General features: G+C 40.8%; 1 protein-coding gene across 10 annotated transcripts in view; it reads left to right on the top strand.

The window, feature by feature from the left end:
• Positions 1-21207, top strand: part of neo1a (neogenin 1a) — a 147353-nt gene that overhangs the window by 49256 nt on the left and 76890 nt on the right. For all 10 annotated transcript variants that reach the window (XM_008337052.3, XM_008337061.3, XM_008337055.3 and 7 more), the window contains exon 2: positions 9031-9354. In XM_008337052.3, coding sequence (XP_008335274.1) covers positions 9031-9354 — 324 coding nt within the window. The remainder of the gene's footprint in view (positions 1-9030; positions 9355-21207) is intronic.

Here is a 21207-nt window from a genome sequence, read left to right as displayed (position 1 = left end):
ACATTGAACAATTGATGTGAAATAGCCTGATTGGTTACAGTCATTGCTGCAGTTTTCGTGGAATTTACGCAACATCAGTCATATGACACAGTGACATCAAGAAAACAAGACCAAAGTTTGTTAAAATGTGGTTAAAGACTGACCTTTGAAGAGGTGTCAGTGAGTTATCATTCTGATAGATGCAGAAAATGACTCATTAAGTTTGGTTCTCTGATATAAAGCCCTAGTTACTTCACCTACACTGACCTTAAAAGCACTAAAATAAGAAATTTGATTGAGGGTATTTTTGAGTCACACAATTTAAATGCTGCATCTTCTGATATGTTGTTTTTTTGCAGAGACTTTCTTGGCTGTTTTAAGAGTTGACCAAGACTCTAATGAGGTCGTAGTCCACTTCTCTGGTTCCACACTATAGAGTGATTGGTAGCATTCACCAACAACTGCGCTCGATTTTAGAGTGATTGGTAGCATTCACCAACAACAACTGCGCTCGATTTCCTATCAAGACAACTGCAGAAAGGATGAAACTTGGCATCTGAAGCGTAAACGTTAGGCCTTTGTACTCAACACAATGAAAAAAGGAAATAGTTGCCTGTCTTTAAATGGATTTTGGCAGACTGGAACACTACTGTAAAACATCTACAAAGCCAGCTTTATGTCTTGACCTGTTCATTTTGTAATTTAACTCTTCCACCGGTGCAAACCCCTGACCTTAGGTACTGCTCTAAACCCCACATTTTTTGCTCTCCTCGGCCCACACTGCATCCTGTCATGAGCCTTGGATTGGCCTTGGAGTTTCTGTCCAGTCAGTATGTTTTCTTAAGGTTTAGCATAAAAAAGTAAGAGCGTCTTCTGTCTTGTATCCAATTGAAGGCTTTGATCCCTCCATGTGCTCCACGTGTTAAATGGTTTCCGCCTCTGTGAGACTCTGTGAACATGCAGGGACTGGTTTCTCTTTTATCAGCAGCTCCTCGACTGCCACCTCCGAGCCACAGCTCACTCTGAACAGAATAGGTGCTGCTTCTAAGAGCACATTCTTCTCCAGCAATTGTGTTTAAAGTTGAAGCCTTTGGTACTGTTATGCCACGCACAGAGGGAGACCCTGTCGAGTATTTTATGAGTTGCACTAGAGATCGGTGACAATTTTGGAGGGGTTTCCTGGAGGAAATAACTCTGCAGTTAACGTGTTTGTGATAAACACAGTCCAGTTAAGCAGGAATTGACTCTGAATCAGAGCTTTTGTTGCAATCTATCTCATCTCCCTGCTGATAACGATTTTACAGCGATGGCTACGCTGTCCCGAGTCCGTAATTGGCGTCAAGCCCATCAGAGGCAGATTGGTCACACTTGACCACCCTCTGTAGGAAACCGTACTCCAGACCGCTCGTTCTGCTCCTTTCTGTTATGATTACCAAAAACAAATATGACACAAAGGCAGCAGTCAAGGACAACACAAGCAAAGACACAGACTTTGAAATCTAACGCTGATAAATTGCTGGGTGTTTGACTTTGCAGAATGCACGGGATTATATAGATTTTCCCTTTTTTCCTCCCAGTGTATGTGTTTGTGTGAATGAGCATGGGAGCAAAAACCCAGGGCTAAGAGAATGGGATATAGTGTTTCATTAGAAAATCTATAGGATATCTCATTACAGCATCATGAGTCTCGTAGCAGGGTTGGTGGGAATGGGCTGGAGCGGAGAGTGAAGGCACAGAAATGTGCTTTCCTGTTTTTAGATGACTATGTGCTGCTCTGTTGTTTGTGCAGAGAGGAGGATTTCATCTCAATCTGTTGGGTGTTGACTATTTCCTGTTTGCCAGCTGGTTGCTGATTTTAATGACTGTGAGGCAGATAAGTCATCCTTGCATGGCAGAGCTATTTAAAACTTCAAGATCAAAAATGAATGACAGTAATCATTTGTGGTACCACATTAGTGTTGTTACTTTAAAACGCATTAATGCTTTACCAGCCAAAATTGATGTAATTACTCGATTTCTTTATAATTTAACAGTATAATTAAGACACTGTATGGGCATTCACTTTGAAAACGACACCCTCCGACTCCTGAGTTATTTTCTTTTTTTAAAAATATATTTTAAGCGTGTCATTTGGCTCCACTCGAGATGCTTTGTTTTAGAGTCTATTTTGAACAGCAAAGACTGGCACCTACTCCCACTGTAGTGAGACTCTACAACAACCAGTAAAGGTTACACCATTTTCCAAAACTTGACATTCAGTGATGGTCTTAACCTTTGCATTGAGTGCTGTGTGAGAGACCATTTAATCCATGAAACATGCAGCTTTGGCTATTTTGGTTTCAAATTGTGCACCTCAGGAGCTGGCTTCTGACATCCTCTCACTTAATCTATAAAAAAACAGCTCTCACAGTTTGCCCTACAGTGCTGCTGTTTTCTCAGTGGGCCAATCCTTCACTGTGCCCCCTTTGGGAGGTGGAAGACGGGGGAATTTGAGCCTTAATCAGTGCCAGTTAATTATTGCAATCGAGGAGAGTGCGAGAGAGGTTATCTTCAGGGTGGCTGTTTTACTGTTACATTCATTCATCTGATAAAAGTGCTGCGTTCTAGTTTATTCCTTAAGGCCTAGTTTTGGTAAATCTTATCATTGTAAAATAATTTCAGTAAATGTATTATTTTTGCACAGGAGCAAAATAAAAACTTTATATTAAGTACATTTTTGCACAGGAGCAAAATAAAAACTATTACATTAATTTTGTTTTTAAAATGTATTTATATTAAGTCAATTTTATTTATAATAAATACATTTTATTTATTTATAATAAATACATTTTATTTATTTATAATAAATACATTTTATTTATTTATTTTGTCTTTTTATTAGCAGAATAAATAGCATATTTTAGCAGGGATTGGAGATTAGTCTTGTTAGAAGTTATTCCTTTATCTTCTCACTGCAAGGGTATGGCTCTGTTTGTGTAACTGTTGCGAAGGATCCTGTATATCCTGTAATCCTGTATAAATTAAGTTACCACTATACCGTTGCTATTTTTTCAATATCAAGTGCTAACATGTAGTCATGTTTAGATTTCCTCTGTGCCACTTGGCCTGTGTCTTTGAAGATGTTTTTGACAGATAACTGGAGGTTGATATTGTATCAGAAACATTTCTCTGGCAGCAGGTAAGGTTTCAGTGAACCAGTCGTCCCTGGGTCTGTTTTGTCTGTCTTTTCAGTCCTGCCATTTTTTTCCATTGGCGCTATGCAAACGTGATGACCAAGAACCACAAAGCTGAAAAACTTGGATAGTTCTGTCTTATATTCTGCCAGTTGAGTAGGCGCCAGTGCAGGACAGTGTGTGCTAGAATCCCAGGCATCCCATGCCTCAGCCTTGACCCTTCTTTTCATGGGTTGCTTTGGGAACACTGAAAAAACGAGAGCTTTTGGGTTACGCTGTCCCTTATCACAGCAGTCTCCCTCAGGCAGGTCTGGCAGCTGCTCTTTGGAGATGACCAAAGTGACCACAGTGTGACCACGCTGACTCAGACAGAGTTCTGTTGGGAATGAAAAAAGTGAAACAGAGATGCGTTTCCATGTTAGCCAGTCTTCACTTTCTCCTATTTAAGTTTGTCCTTGTCAAGCGGTTCCTTAAGTCTGTTATGTTGTTTCTCCGCCTCAGGTGTGAGAACAAAGAACATCTTAACTGTATTTTTTTAAAGAAAGTATAATCTCTTTTTCCTTGACAATTCCAATTTTTTTCACTAAATTTACTTTGTGTAGGGCCTAAAGAGATGCATTCACTAAAGTATTTTCTTTTTTTTTTGGTCCATTTTTAAATCAAGTACCCAAATTTCTTTTGAAGAGGGTGGAAGCAACGACCTTAACCTCGAAGAGCTCTCTTATAGAATTCTTAAAAAGCAGTTTTGATCGAAGAAAAGACAAGATATTTTTCACATGAAAAGATACTTCGCATAAACCATGTCACAGATAGAGTTCAGCAAACAAAGATTTCCCTCCACATTTGGTCTCAAGATAATTATTTCCCTGAGGTGTTTGTGACAGATGGGCATTGGAGAAGAGTCTGCAGAGATGAGAGACACCAAATTGAGGTATAAAGATAAAGGAGGAGGGAGGCAAGTGTGGGAGGAAGGAAGAGACAACCATCTCCGTTAGTGTCATTAAAACTACCCCAACACTGAGGCTGCAGGACAAACAGAGGAGAGATTGAAATAACGTGGAGAGACAGCAGTCTGCTGAATGACGTCCTGAGGGTCATTACAAAGTGTATCGCTCTATTTTTACCTGCATGAAAGGTTTTAATATACCTTCAACGTGCTGCTAATGACTTTCTTGGCTCGTTTGTTCCACGTGAAGGCTTCAAACCCCAAAAGATCAGTGTCTTAATGTAAAAAACTCACAATATGTTTTATTTATTTCATTAACGTAACGGTATTTCTTGTAATAATTTGAAATTCTGCATCATGACATTTTTGTTTTATATAAAATATTGCTCCGGTCTGTTGAGAGGCAATGTCTTTGGTAGTGAATTTGGCCTGAAATCAGAGATTATGGTTTCATAATGTGAAAGTAAAAGTCACGTGTAACTCAAAGAACATAACAAAACAAAGATTATTTAAGACCACATTAAGTGACCTCTGTTGGTGATGCTTAGCTTACCACTCCCCTTGGATTCTCTTTTTCACTTTGTCCACCTGTGAAGCCAATTCACAATATGGACCTCATGTTCTGTAGAAGACGGCGTTGAACTCGCAGCATCATCTGTGAATGAATTACAGACTTGATCATTCCAAGTCTTCCTCAATTAATTAGACGGTTGGTTCAGAAGCTAACTGAACATTTCTGGCTGACTTAAACACCTTTACCTTTACAGCAACATACAGTGACTTTGTCCAGTTCACTGTTTCCCAAAGTGGGAGCACAGCAAAGCAAATTAATTTAAAAGTTTAATAAAAATTATCTTTTATGTGTGGCCCGCTGGGAAAATAAACATTTGTAATTTGATTTATTTGTTAGATTCAATACAAAAAGTCTTTTAATGCTAGATACTTTCGGTTAATGCCATAAACTGTGGAAATGATTATTGTCAGAAGAATATTGTCCTACAACAAACTATAGTGTTCATATTTTTCTATTGGCTGTTAAAGTGTGATTTCCCATGGTCTTGATTAAAAATGTTTATTAAGTGTGTTTCTCTGCAGGATTTGCTTTTCTTGAAATCTTAGCAAGACACAGGCCTCTGTCGTTGCAAAGTGATTGGTTTAGAGAAAGGCCTGCTCTGTCTTAAGAGCAGCTCAATAAAGAGACTGGTCAATATGGCTGCACTCAGATGGTGAGTCAGTGAGGAGAGCTTCGAGCCAAGCCAAGCGTAGAATAGAGGGGAACAGGGGGGTCTTTGTGTGGAGAGCAGACTAACTCTGCCTTCTTTATTGGCCTTTCTGGAATATTACAACCAGCCCTGGCCTCCTTTTCATGGTTTGTTTCAATATTTTTCTTGTTTTGTAGAAACTGAGTAGACACAAAATTTGACGGTTTTATTTTTTATTGCTATAGGGTCAAAGCTCTGGAAACTGAATTGAAGGTACTGTCAGAACACTGAATACAGTCAAAGTACAATCGAAGTTATAATTGCAGAGAGAACTTGACTCGATACCGGTATCTGATGTGATAATGGAATAACACGTATAAAAGCCAGACTTTTGATTGGATTTTTTTTTCTTATAAACTCTGGTAATGGCAGTGCAGGCAGCTTATCAGACCATTGTGTCATGTACAGTGCTTTCTACTGATGGTTTGTGCAGAGGAAACAAGTGAACGTGGCATAAAGACGAGGCTTCAGTACTACCTGGATTTCCCTAAAAGGCTAATTGAGAGTCTGTCAGATCCAATTCAGGAGTTGAAACCTTTGGCTGCATTGGTCCTGAAGCTGATATTGATCCGAGTCACAGAGGTGAATATATTGGCTCTTCAGGATAAGAATGCAATCCTGCAAGTGGTTTGCATACTTTATACGTCCAGCTTGGCCATATCCAATATTTTTAGTAGGAGATTTTAACAAAATGTCCGAAAACCTGCCCTTCACCTTACAGCCTGTAAGATCATCAACATCACTTTAGGTACTGTCCTAAAATAGCAAGAACCCAGCACTTTATAGTGTCCCTCGTTTGAGTGCAACTGGGAGGAATACAGAAAGGCACTACATCAAGACGGCACCTTAAACCCTTTATGACTGCTGAGCAAAGTAGATCTGGGACAGTTGTTAACAGGCCTTACTTATCATCCAGAAAACTTTTTGTAGCCTCTGGTCTCTGCTCCCCCGTTCACACTGGCTGTCTGCAACGGGGGATCGTAGCCTCAAAGACAAATGGCGGCCCTCAGTGCTGGGCTTGAATGGATCTAGCTCCCCTCACTATAATGTGGTTTCTGACACCTTTGTGTGTCTCCAACTCAGCAGCTGTATTGTTGAAGGGCTCCACTGTCTCAGCTGTAATTAATCCTACTGTTGGGATCTGTGAGGTTGGTGTGTCCAACATCGAAGAGCGTTTAAGTCTGCATTCTTTTTGTTATTTCACACAACATCGTGCAAATGGAAACCTTCTCCCTTCTAGTCTAATCCTCTTCAATCGGCTAAATCCATGTTTCTCTGAGTGAATAAATATATTTTCAACCAAGCCTTCTTAGTTCAAAACAAATTTTCCTTCTTAAGGATTTAAGAGTTTGAACCTTGTCCACATGTAACTTTTTCTTTTCAAATTCATAGTTTTTACCTAATTTGGAGGAAAAAAAATTCAGGCTGAATTCATGTTTCAGTGTCTTGTCTGTTACGTTTTGTCTTTTCAAACCCATCTAAGCCTATTACTATTAAACCAAAGCGATAGAGATTAACTGTTTTTTATTTATTTATTTAATATATTTTCAAAGGACCTTCTTGTTCGCTTTGGAAAATGTAGAACATATAGGATGCAGGTGGGATATGAAGTGAACAGAACAGCGTCTCACCCTTCTGTCTGCTCCGTGAATCTTTTGTTCCATCTTTATCTACTGTCTGTCTGGGAGTGCAGTGGATTTGGTACAGGAATCTAATCCCGTCCCCACTGTTCCTTCTATTCTATAAAAAGCTGCTACAGGCGATAGATCTGTTGCTTTAAGACATTTAATCCCATTCATTTTTTTATTTTCTCTCTAGTGGACATGGGCTGACCATGGTCTCTGAACTGGAGACACACCAGGTTTGGGCAAAGAAGCTCCGCCCAGTTTTCACAACCAACTGTTTCAGCAGCATAGAGCAGAGCTGATTAAACATGCTGTGCTGCCTCTGGCCTGCAGGGGAGACAGAGGCCCCCCTCCACCCCACCCACTGCTAGTCCACTTTGGTCTCTGTCCATCTGTCATATACAGGACTTCATCACTAAAACCACTATTGTGCGGTTTTTGCATTCTGACCACTGCAGCACGAAGCCGCTAAGCTAAGCAGGCTCGTGGTTTTGTACCGTTATAATCCTTTTATATGTTCTATCAATTGGACTGAACTGAATTCAGATTCATCTTAATGTAATTTAATCAAATTCAATTCAATTTAATTTAATTACAATTAACTAAGACTATTAAAATTGTATGGAGCATATAGAGTGGCAGCATTGGACCAATATCTATCAAAGCACTGAATAATTAGTGCAGAGATGAGTTATTTGAACTGTTAATTCTGTATCTGCATCAGTCAATTTAGTCCCTTATGACCAAGATATGTTCGTGCATGTTCAGCTCTGTCGTTTTCTGCAGTGTGTTACTGTAATTGTTTGTTCTTTAAGGAGAACAAAACGCCTTAGGACCAGCAGAGGTATTGCTACAGTAATGGGCAAAGCTTTAATGGCTTCTCTTTATGGATCTTACACTGGGGACTTGGTGTCATAAGTCAAGGAAATGACTTTCCAGCATTTAAATATTCGAACCATTGGCAGCTTCTCTCTCTTGCTTTCTTTCCTTCTTGCCTTTTGTCTTCGGCCTTCCTCCTCTCATTCCTCTTTTCTTGTGTTTCCCCAGAGACATGCTATTTTCTTACAGAGAAGCGGCCATACTTTAAACTGCCTTTAACATCCAGCTGCTTATTTCACTTCATCTGCTGCATTATTAAAATAACTTCCCAGCCCCTAAATTATTTTTTCCATCTCTTTATCCCAGCAGAACTGATAATTGGTGTTATTTATCTAAACAAAGCCGCCGTGTGACTCTTAGGGAGGTAGCACGTGAATAATGGATGAGGACAAATTTGAGGAGTTTGCACTTACTCCAGCTTTGGTAGTATCCCTGTCAGTGTAGCCACACGTTGTATATTTGCATGCAGAAGAAAAAGAATAACACACATCCCACAGTGCTTCACTTCTTCATTGCCTCCCATGCTCATAATAAAGTGAGGGACGATATTAACCTGCCAGAAAGGAGAGACTGGATTAGATTTGTCACTTCCTCCTGTCCAATTCCAGTGTGGCTTGTGGTTCCATAATGAAAAGGCTCTCAGCGTCTCTGGGATGGTCTGAGGTGCAGGGCTGAAAACTAAGATTCAACAAAAAAAAAAGACATTTTACTCAATGAACTGATCGTTTGTTTCAGACCTCGGCACCTGAGGAATGAGGTTTGAAATGTGCCTCACACTCGTCTCAACTCCTGTATGATTACATTTTTGCACAAATATTCTTCTGAAAATATTTGCTCATGTGTCGCAGCGAGTTACAGCGTCACATCTCCACAGATCAGGATTAATCTTTGAAGATCTGCTGCGAGAACTAGATTTACTCTTACACTTAAACTCCGCTGATGCAAAGTAGGCGCTGTAACATGATGAATGATGATGAACATCAGCAGTGGATGTTATGAACATAAAGTACATCAGTTGTTGGACATAAACAAGACTTTTATTTGATGTATTAGTCATTGGTGTTGTGATCTAAGTGGTTCTCATTTGAAATGATGCAGTGTCTGTGTGGAACGTCTTCCTAATGCTCCGTGTCTCCTGTCTCTCTGTCAACCCCGCTGTTGTCTAGGTTCAACTGTGCAGCCATTCGCTGCCTTCTGGTTCACAGTGGAGCCACAGGATACGCTGGCTGTCCGGGGCAACATGGCGATGCTCAACTGCTCGGTCCACAGCGACGCAGCCACGCCTGTTCACATCGAGTGGAAAAAGGACGGCACCTTCCTGAGCCTGGTTTCAGACGACAGGCGACACATACTTCCTGATGGCACCCTGGTCTTCAGCCATGTGGTCCACGCCAAACACAATAAGCCTGATGAAGGCACCTATCAGTGTGTGGCCACCATCGAGAACCTCGGATCCATCTCAAGCCGCACAGCTCGCCTCACTGTAGCTGGTAGGTGTTTTCGTTTGTTGCTTTGTCCCAAAAAATATTGAAATAAAACTTACTCCAAATACAATATTTACTGTAAATACCCACTGCTGGTTTATCTGCAGAACAGGTTGTAGTGTTTCATGAGTTAGTCCTTTGTTGGCCAACAATGCTCTAAAGATGGATTTATATCACCTCCTAATGAAACAACTCACTGTGAACAGCACTAACGGGTGGACAGCTGAATAGGATAATGGAGCAGAACCACAACCATGTAAATATATCAGGATAATCCAGGATATTGGTGCATGGGGCTTGATGGACTTCTCAATTTTAATGAGTTAAAATTGTGAAATCTACAGACAAAAAGAAAACAAGAATGATTTTACATATGACTTAGAAATGCAACCGCAGATTGGACAGGCAACCACAGTGTATGTGTGGAGTGGCTGCACCATTCCGCTGTAATTGTTTGATGACTACAACCAGTGTAACCAGTACAACCTTGATGTACTACTGAAGGCCTTGATGGCATTCATCAAGGCCTTCAGTAGCACACCAAGGACTGTAGTATTAGACAGTTGAACTGGGAGACTTTATTAAAAAGAGAACAAATTGGAGAACATTCCTGTCCTTGTCCTACACAGCTGTAATCAGTGATACTAGCTGACCAATAGTATTTTTTCTGAAGGTGAAATTAATATTCTAGGTTTCTTGTCTTTTTCTAAAACTTTCACTTCATTGCTATGCCCAATGATTATTAATTCTCTGAAATGTCACAAAAATACTGTTAAAAACATAACCTAACCTCGTTCCTGAATGCAGCACACGTTTCTTCAATGCAAATAATAATTGCAGAAGATCAGATCAGTATTAACTGTCTGTACACTGAATGGAGGAGGAGATTAATGAAGGTCAATGTCACCAAACCAGTGGTAGAATTCCTTAAAACTACACCGTTGTAACATGTGGGTCTTTTCCTCTCAACACCTGGGCTGGCCCGGGTTACAGACGCAGTCAGTTGGCCCAGTGCTGCACCACTGAATTAAGTTACAGCATTGGTTATTACATCGGGCTGTTCCACTTTCAGAATTAATTGGCACCAACAGTTGTGTTATCTGAGCTGTTTTATCTGAGAACAGTGTGTCAGACAGACAACAAGTCTGGTTGGTTTTTGAATAAAGCCTTGAGACTACTCAAATAGTTCAGGGTAATTGAGAAGGCACACCTTTGTGGCTTTTTGTTGAGTTTTGGGAGTGAGGTGGAGCAGCAGTTTGTTTACCAGACGGAGGCTGTGCTCCGACAGACAGACAAAAGCTCAGCCTCTGCACCATTACTCTTTAAATCTGTGTGTATGTGTGTGTGTGTGGGGGGGGCTAATGTTATGTTGCAATCGGTTCAAACGTGTTCAAACAGACATGAGTGTGAAACTAATGAAATTACACAGATGCAGTGTTTATTGGTTTGCTGCAGAAGAACAGTTCTCACATATACTGTCAGGTCGACCTCCACTGAGCAGCTCATGGTCAGGGCCATACGTTACAGCTGTGACCCAGCCTTTGTTTGTCCTTGAGTTGTGCAGTCATTTGTACTTTTTCTTCTATAAATACCCAGAGCCCGACCAGCTCTGTATGCGTTGCCCTTTGGATAAATGCTTACAAGCATGTCTGTTACTATGCTATATATGTACATGCTGTATAAACTACTAGTACTACAATGTGACCTGGCCGTCTGGGAACAGCGAGCAGCGAGCAGGGATTGGCAGTTGTTGTGGGTCAGGCTGTGCCTCTGAAATTAAATTTTTACCTGGAAGAGTCACAGACTGCTCACTCACTGTTTGTTTTTCTGCTCAGTCAGATGTAAGACACCGTGGAGAGGCCTCTTGGTGACAATAGCAGAGTACAGTATTTTCCTCTGGGATACATCCAAGCGTCTGTCTGAAGCTCCTCTCTGCATGGAATTCCAGCCTCGCTAGTGTGCTTTTGCATGACAAAGTAAAGAAGCCAGGCAAACTCTCATTCTGAGCATTGTGCCTTTGCCAGTCATAATATTAGCGTTAGTGCATCCTCAACACTATTCTGAATTTAAAATATTAGTTTTACCAATCTTAGTAAAACATAAACAATGTTTTTTTTTTCAGGACAGAACTAAAAATCCTAGAATTTTGATAGAACACGTCTTCCTTTGACCTTTCTACCAAAGTTATAGTCTCACAATAAACAGAGAGTTTTTTAAATTAATCATCTGGTCAAATAAACTACATTTAAATATTAGCTTTAAAGCAACTGGTGAGCTGCTGTGGAGATCCCCGGAGCCATCAGTCAAAAGATGACAAGAAACAACAGTGAATAAATACAGTTTATTTTATTTTCTCCATTCAATGTTTTTTTGTTTTTAAAAACAGATTCTGTATGCTGGGCAGAGTTCTGTACGTTTCTACTGTAAGGTGCAGAGGTGACTTGTTAAGTTTCTCTGCCAGTATCAGTATATTCATCCAAGAGACCTCCTGACCAGAGGGATGTGACTGGGTCAGTCATTATCAGATGTCAGAGTGAACTAAAGGGTGGGGCGGGTTGAAGCTGTCGAAGACGTGGACACGCACACACCCGCAGGATTAGCACACATGAAAGCTTTGCCATTGTAAAGAAAAAAATACATGCATTTAGTGGTATCAGACACATCAATGTGCTGCATTCAGGGTCCCCCTCAAACACTCACACACACACACACATGCACCACCACTGATGTATCTCCAGCTGGCTGGCAGGTGGCCAATAAAAAGGTTAATTGCAGTGTAGGGGGAGCAGACCATTAGGCTGCCATCAGAGCCAGAGGAACGATGGTGCAGGCGGCTGTGGAGTGGGTGTGACCCCTCAGATGAAATGATGGAATGAGTCACGGGTGACTTGCGTGGCAGGGAGCTCATCTGACAAATAGCCAGGTAATATCAGGGATTGATTGTCACGAGACGTGAGGCTCATTCTTCTCAGAGAAACGCTGCCACTTTCCCTCGTCTGCAGCGTCCTCGCAGAGAACCAGCAGTTCACTGCACGGCTGCTCCTCTTTGAATCACCAGGTTTCTGCTCGATTTAACGGCGCGCGTTGATGTGCTGATGACAGGAGCCGTGAGAAGATCAACCTTCTCTGGTTTCTGCAGCTCCACAGTCCTTGTTGGTGTAAGTGCCTCAGGATACACAGGTCACAGAGAACAGAGACCTGTGAGCGTTAAATAAATGCTAAGTGTCAGTCCGTCATGTGTTAGTGCGGTTATTTTTATCATTCATGTCTTAAAGGAACAAACGTAACGACATGAACGATGTCAGCACTGCAACAGAAGTGTTTTTCTCACCATTGATCTGACACAAAGCTCATGGAATGCAGAGAATGTTAAGGATTGACGAGTGTTTTTCTTCTGATCTACGAACACGCTGTTTGAATGGTCAGTGGTATGGTATAACTGGTATGGTTTTTCTTAATGGAGTTGAGAAAGCAGTCTGGAAAAGCCTAGTTCCTCAGGACACAGCCTAATACTCTAGGTTGTATATGTAATTTCATGCTCTGCAGTCCAAAGTCTATATATATACTTTTTATTTTAGCAATAGTCCTAAACATGTGTTTGAATTTTGAACCGTCGTTCTGCACACTGACTGGATTTTTATATGCATCTGCCCACACAAACCCAAGTCTCTAGCTGATGTATTTTTGTTTACTCTTGCTCTGTCATCCATTCTCTTTCAATCTCTGTGTGCTCAGTCCAACGCTGTGGAAACACAAACAGACTGAGGAAAGGAGAGTTGGGAAGGATGGGGGAGGAGTGGCCTTGTAAGGCCAGTCTAATGTATTCAGGTTGTTCTTTTCAGGAGAAAAGGTAGGGTGGAGAAATTATAGGGCAAAGAATGAGCTGTAGACAGCAGTGATAGCCAGGAGGCGGAGCCAGGTAGGAGAAATGAGAAATCCCATTTTAAATGCCTGCTACTCTACAGCGCAGGGTTCCCTCCACCCATCTGTGCACTTTCATCTCCTTTAAGAATCGCTTAAGGTGAACGCCACCTCATCAACTCTCTGCAGGGAAACCTCCTTGAGAAAAATGGCAAATTAATGTTACCGTTCTTCTTCTTGTCCACAAAGACCCTTTATTTACTTTTAAGTATTTTATCCCCTGGGTTTTTTTATGCAAGGATGAGACGCTGCTGTATTCAATGAGTTGTTGTTTTTTACCGTTTTTATCTGCTTTTATTTTCACCTGCACGGATCACATGACCAGGCATCATAAAAATGGGTCATTCATTTAGGAGATTATTGTTGTAAATGAATGTCCAGCAGTTCCAATAACTGCTGGACTGCATTCATGAAGCATCGATGTATTTTTTTTTTTTTTAAATATCCTATCACATGTACATCAGTTTTGTAGCCATGGATTTAAGGTTTAGTTGTAAACATGTTGTCCAAAAGGCCAGGATACAGATACTGGATACAGAGGTTTTTGTTCATAATTTCGTCTATCTTGGTACTTACCCCAATGCACAAAACTGAGCAGTACCACTAGAAACCATGGGGGCGCTGATGCACAGTATAGCTCATGTGCCCCCATGAAAGGATCAACAACAAGAAGAAGAAAATAGAAATGGTGGAATCAGGCAGAATTCTCTGGCCACATGCAGCTGTACGTAATGACTGCTCAAACCAGCGCCCTCTTCTGCCTGTGTTTGGACGACTCTCTGAGCAGGAACATTATCAAAGCCACCTTCACCTCAAACCTGTTTGTTATTACCAGAAACTGACACAGTCCAGATATGAACTTTGAACTACCACCAGATGGATGGATTGCTTAACAATTCCAAACATAAGGCACGCATTACGTATTTATGTACAAATGGGCAACATAAATGAGGCTTAGAGGTTACTGGTTCAGACCCAACATAAAAAGGAACTCCACAGGAGTGAGGCAGGAAACACAAATCACAGCTTTCTTGGAGATAGATTAGATCAGTGTAGAAATTTTAAATTAAATTCTTGGTGATTAAAATAAACACACACACACACCTCAGGTTAAAGACAGTTCCGGCCCCAGAGTGGCCAAAACTAATGACATCTCATGAGCTTTAATGACCAGAGCAGATCTAGAAGGCTTTTATTCCTCCTACAAATGGTCATTTTCCTCACTCCTCCGCTTCACCTCTACACTCCCAGGTCACTCTCTCTTTTAATCAACCTCTTGTCTTTTCCCATCCTCCTTCTTTAGTGTTTCTGTGTGGTATAATTTTATTTTATTAGCCCACCACCTCTCTGTACTCCCACACACACAGCCGGCACTTCTACGGTGGATGCACTGAGGCTATAAAGCTCCAAAATGGCAAACAAACAGTCATAAATCTCAAAAACAACAGCAGCAGTCTCAAAGGAACCCCCAGAAAGAAACGCATCAATCACGCCATTGTTTTCCTCTTAAAAATTTAATACTTTTTACGTTCACAGCAGGCTGCCTAAAATCACGTCTCGTACAATGAGTCGACATTTAACACACTCAACAAACTCTGCAGTGATAGTATTTTCCCAAAGTAATTTCTTGTACTTCGGGGTTAATGTGTTTCCAAAAATGAACACGTTCTGTTTCAAATCAGTCGTCGGCCATCTTTACATAAAGGCTATGGTCTCACCTACCTACACACATTTGTAATGCAGAAGACAACAACAAATTGTGACATTCTCAAGTTGTGGCGTTGGTATGGAAACATCAACAATCCTGTATGTTACTGATCTTCCATGTGTAAACAGCGTCGTCATTTAAATGATGCTGCATCAAAACACATGCTGGGAGTTTTTGCTCCCTATTACTCAGTGCCTTGCTGCTGGATGCTGTGGTCACTGCTAAGACAAATCGCTCCAGCCGGGGAGCAGGGTCAAAGTCTCAGAAACATTCCATTATCGCGATTCCAATCTGTCCGTGGTCGATGTGGAAAGAGAGATGGAAGGGACGAGAGCGCGCTGGGGAGAGACTCACTTTTACTATCACTGCCATTAATTACAAGCTGAACACAAACCTTGGAGGACAAGGTTTTTTTTATTCAAAGAATTGAAACAGTACTTGAACTTCTGATGCCAGCTGCGAAGATATGGCTGTAATTGAGACAGAGGCTCAGGAACATGGTGGCGAAAAAAAATGATGTTGGAAACGGTTGAGGATGGAGGTGTGGAGAAAGATCTATCTTTCTTCACCCCCCCTCTCGCTCTCTCACACACATTCTCTCTGTGGAAAAGGCAGAGGAAAATTGTCGACGGGGAAGCTGTTGGGCTGGAGGTGGATGACAGTCTCCATTTCCGTGTATTCACTGACTGATTAGGTCCTCTGGGTAGGTGGAGAGGCTGATGGAGACGGCCGTATCTCTGCTCTCCAGGCACCTCACCGCCTCCTGTGTGTTGCCTTATGTGTGTGTGGGAATGTACACCCTCAGGTTTAATTGTCTTTGTGCATCCACTGAGGTCTTTTAATGTCTGTGAGGTGTCATCTCTCCACATATACCTAACTCTGACGGTGAATTAGAGGTACAGGTCCTAATATTCCCTCTTATCATATTGTAACCTGTCAGTGAGGTTGTTGGACAAATCAGGTTTTCTTTTCAACAATGTTATTGTAACTGAATCTGGTGTTTCTAAAGACATAAGTCATTACTTCTTCGTAGACAGTTTGTATCCACACTGTCCACAAAGTGAAGCTGCTCCATACTAATTTTTATACCAACATATGAAACATAATTTTTGTAAATAACAATCCAGTTTAATATGACACAGACCATAAAGCACACCACAGTACATTAATAACACCTGGTCCTTTATTATGTTTGCGTGTTATCACAGTCCACTCTCTGGGTTTGAAGTTATTATTTGAACAGTAAAGAAGTTAATTGCAGTCACTCAGTAAATAGCAGTAAACCGGCCCGTGTGTCAATACAACATAACAACTTCTCCACACAGCTCCATCATTAAATGGCTGATTTAAAAAATGGACTTCCTCATTAGATTAACAACACTTCGTAGCAGAATATTTCATCTCTAAAGTTTCACAGCCCGTCGTACTAATCCTTGGAGAAAATATTGCAAGACAAATGAAACACTTAAAAACATTTATTCTCCATTTTATTTACTTCAGACACTTTACGGGCTCTTCCCACTCTGTGCTTTCGATCATGTGAGCACCGTATTTTAATGAGCGATAATGGACTGCTGCACTCAGCCAATGAAGATAGTCATTGTGAATAATCACTTCTTCTTACTTCACCTGTCTCCCCTCTATTTTAATCACCACTGCTTGTCTCCCAAAACCACAGCCATGCTGTTATGTTAACCAATTGTCATAGCTGCACACAGAGCATCTACTAATGCGTGGAAGTCATCTGCACATTAGTCATCGAGCTGAAAACCTCAGAGGTTCTACTGGAATGTGAATGGGGGAGGGGGAGATGGGGTTTAATTATTAGGTAAACCAGAGTAAGAAAATCAATGGGGCTCCACGATGACATGCATGTCTGTCCTTAATCCTGTACCTTATCCTTGTGGGGTCACAGGGTAGAAGGAGTCAATCCTGGCAGACGTTGGCTGATGGGTGGGGGACGTGCTGGACGTGCTGGACAGGTTATCAACCGCCATCAACATAAACAACCACTACTCACATGCAAACCTACAGTCCATACATTTGTATGTGCCATCATGAAAAATTTCAACGATGCGTTTCATCTGTGTGGAAAATGGTACAAGATAGTGATGCAGCATATAAAAAATTGACAAAGTCAGTTTTCATTATTTAAAGTTTAAAAAGTAAAGGTTAGATAGAGGCAATCATGTCAGACAGGAGAAAACCTTTGGTCCTGTTATTTGTAGTAATGATCATACTGAATTGCTATTTTGCTTCATCCTATAATTTAATAAAAATGAAGGACAAATGCAATGTAAATTTTTACTTCCATAATCTTTTGTACAGGTTTTGTCCTGCCGTTTCCTACCAGTTTGCTCTTTTCTGTCTAGTTAAATACACGTGTACATACATCCTCTGCAGTTGTGGTTTTTAAATTCAAACCACTATTTACTGCCTCACTGTTTCTCATCGAAACCCGGCTTTTTTTGACAAGTTTCTCTCAACAAGTCCTTACAATGGTAAGGACAATTTCATGCTCCTTTGGTGGGGAACTCAGATGTAACGTTTACTAAATGAGTGGCTGTGCATTTAAGGAAAAAAACCATAAGGTTGCAACAGATGAGCCGGAGTAGAGGAGTTTCCACATCAGTGTGCAGATTCAAAACAAATGACTTCATTTTACACTGAACTTTGGATTTATTTAATTGTGGCTTGGAGATTTTCTTTCTTTCTGAAATGGCATAAAGGAAACAGGGACTTTGTTTCCCAAGCAGTACACTGGACTTTCACAGTTTTCTCATTTTCATCATCATGTCATTGGAATATTGTTCAACTGTTGAATTTAGAATGCCAATCTGAACATATCCACTCTGAAGACCACTTGGAAACACTACTGAAAGACAAAAACAAGTTGTTTTAAACAATGTGGTTTCATAGCAGTCAAAGGTTGTCATTGTCTGAGTCTGCTGATCATGATGGTCCAGATACATCTAACAGGGGCAGACCTGGGCTGCAGGCAGGTTAGTGGTCTGGATAAATAAAACGAGTCTAGTTTCACATTTAGAGATGTTCTCCGTCACCTGTATAGATGAAGGAAACTGTTATAGAGCAGTGTGCTGATCCATGTCCTATTACTTGTTGAACTAAGACACGTTCTGGGATATATATTTAAACATCGCAACATTTCAAAGCTAAAACGGTCTTTGAACCTTTAAAGAGAGGCGACCCTTTTGAAGGTGGATTCCAGGTCTGGAGGGATTTCATGTTAAATGCACCTTTTATTCCTCAGACACAGAACTAGTCAAAATATTCAGTTTTTGCCTATAGTTCACACAGCGCTGATATTCAAGGCCAGGAGAAATTGTATCTGGGAAAAAGTTTGAAACCTGCTTTTTACATATTTCTTTAAAGTGGCTTCACTAGATATTGAAGAAATAGAGTGTACTTTCTATGAGTTGATGGGATATTACATGAGAGAATTACGTGTTTCCAAGGTAACCAAGACATCATTTAATTGGCTGTGGGTAAATAAAATATGTCTAAAATGCATACTTCTCCCTAATGGTGTGAGTGCTGAGGATGCAGAAAAATGGTGCAACTGTGTGCGTGTCATTGCATATGAAACACTGAAGGTGAGGTTTTCACCGGGAAAGTGCGAAAAGCTTGTTTGGTGAGCAGCTGACGGAAGTTTGAAAGATCTGCATCAATTATGGATTGACTTTATGTGCAGGTTTTCATAAGCGTTGATGATAAGTAGAAGAGAGCTGACAGTAGGGGCCTTAGGTGTTGGAGCAACAGCTTTAAAAGCATCCTCTCTGCTTCTGTTCCACTCCTGTCTCACGTTACCTTCTCAGATGGAGGCGAACAATTTCACTTGGTTGTTGCTGAAAAACAGGATCTTTGTCACTGTTGGCTGTAATTATGCCAAATTCAATTTAAATGTTTCCAGCAAAAAGCTTTTTATTGTAAAAATATCCAATCTCTACCCGACAATCTTCAATGAGCCGCTCATTTGCATTCATTATGTCGCTTGATGCCAGAAACGGTATCTTTTTATAATTTGGAGCTCAAATGAGGGGCGGAGAGGGGGGGTCTTAAAGATGCAGCATGGTTGGCTGTTGGTTGCCAAGCGTTGCTACAATTGCCGAGATGGAAATAAAAGCTGGCTGAGACCAAAAAAAAAAAAGAAAAAAGTTAGACGTACGTGTCTCTCATTTGTGCTTCCACATGCCCCGCCAGAGCCTGTTCAGGCCTGCGCTACCACAAACTCCCTTTATGTGCAGGGGCACGACATGCGTGGTGCAAGCGGTGCCTGTAGGTGCAAGTGTGAAAACAAGGTGTGTGGTGGAGCTGCCGTGTGTGTGTGTGTGTGTGTGTGTGTGTGTGTGTGTGTAAAGGTTTCTTAGGAGAGTTTTCAAGGCTTCTTCTCTACACTGTGCATCACCTTCATGTGTTTTGATGGGTGTAGAAAAGGTGTTGACTTCAAGGTTGTTCATGAGTCTGTGCGTGTGTGTGTGTGTGTGTGTGTGTGTGCCATCACATGATTTCACTTGACTCAGTGAGTCAAAGTGTGATGAAGCATGATTTATGATTTATGATTTAAAATAAAGGCTGGAGTGTTTGTGTACAGTCTCCCTGCTCCTTCTGTGGGTGTGGTGTAATAGAACTGCCTTTTGTTCAGCAGACAACATTTTACACAGCATCCTGAAGTCACACAGTCTTATGCCGGGCCTTTGATTGTGCGTGTGTGTGTTTTTTCCAAGCTGTATATTTACTTTTGCTCTGGGGTCAGTGTCAAGTATCTCTCTCCCGTTGTTTATGCACACATGAACATACGTGTGCAAACATACAAAGAAACCTTCGCCAGAGCAAATAATAATTCTTTCCACATCATGCCTATATATTTTCTTTATATCCTCCCTCGCAGTTACCTTTCAGCCTCCTGAAGGCAATAACTCGGCATTTTACCTCCTTTATTATATTACTCCAACAGCCAGAAAACATCACGTCATGTTGAACACAGCTGAGCTGTCACCTATCTCCCAAAGCTATACACCAAATAGAGTTTGGTTATACTAGTTAAAAATTGAAAGGCTTCTTCAAGTATGCAGACAAAAGTACTGGCTACATGACACAACATTTAAAGGAAATGGACAAAGATATGAGACTGCAGGAGTAAAAGTGTAAACCAGAACTGCACTGTTGTTTTGCAGTCTTAATAGAATCAAGCAAATTGTTCCTTGATTAATATTGTCAAATGTATATATGTATAAATATAAATGTATGTTTACTTATACATTTATATGTATATAGAAATGGTCCATGCTCAGTGAACCCCCTGAAACAGGTTATTGTAATAAAGTGCAACTCATGTGAGTGAAACTTAATCCCTAATAGATACATGTTATCTTTTAAATGTTATATTATACTTATATTTTAATACAAACTACATTTTCCGGCAGGACGGTAGGATTGTCCTAGGACAGAATCTAGTACAAGTGAATACACCAGTAGTCAGATATGTAAATGCATTCTCACCTCTGGGACTGTAAAACCCTAAAATAGGCAAAGCTTGGGAGCTAATACTGTAAGAGTAGGTGATGAATGTCTTTCCAATCGGCTACATTTTCCCCTTACAGCCGTAGTTAAACTCTCAAGGGCTACAAATAAAACTATTTCATAAATGCTGTGGTAAAGTTTTAAAATGGATGTTTATTCTTTATGCCCGGGAAAGCGTCAGAACAGCAAAGAGGAAGAGAAGGTTCAGAAAAGTAAAGAGGAAGAGAAGGTGCAGAGAACACAAAGTGTGTTTTCTCTGCACCTTCATTGAGGCTTCAATGCAGATGATGCTTAGCATTAGCTGAGACACAAAAGGCATATTTTTCATTATCTGATTGGAGGAAAGGCATCTATGAAGTAGTACTTTGTGATCTTGGATGGTTCTTGTGCTTTGTTTTGGTTTGTTTTTTTTCCATTAGTGGGCAGTTTGAATAAGGAAGTAGAAACAAGAAAGCATAGCAGATGTTGGGAACTTGGAAGCTAATTATTCACATGTTCCACAACTTATTTACATAATCTATACACTGCTTATACCTCGGTGGAAACAAATGTGGTCATTATAGAGCAGAACTAATTAAGTCTTTGAAAACAGTTCCTGGTATATACCCATAAACCACGACCCTAAACTAAAGAGGAGGCGCACGTGGAGGCAAATAAACATCATCTTATTGTAGATAGTGTTTCCCCCC

Source organism: Cynoglossus semilaevis, unplaced genomic scaffold, assembly GCF_000523025.1.
Source record: "Cynoglossus semilaevis isolate Cse_v1.0 unplaced genomic scaffold, Cse_v1.0 scaffold1721, whole genome shotgun sequence".
Lineage (NCBI taxonomy): Eukaryota > Metazoa > Chordata > Actinopteri > Pleuronectiformes > Cynoglossidae > Cynoglossus > Cynoglossus semilaevis.
Note: the sequence above shows the minus strand (reverse complement) of the source record. Positions and strands in the feature narration are given on the sequence as shown.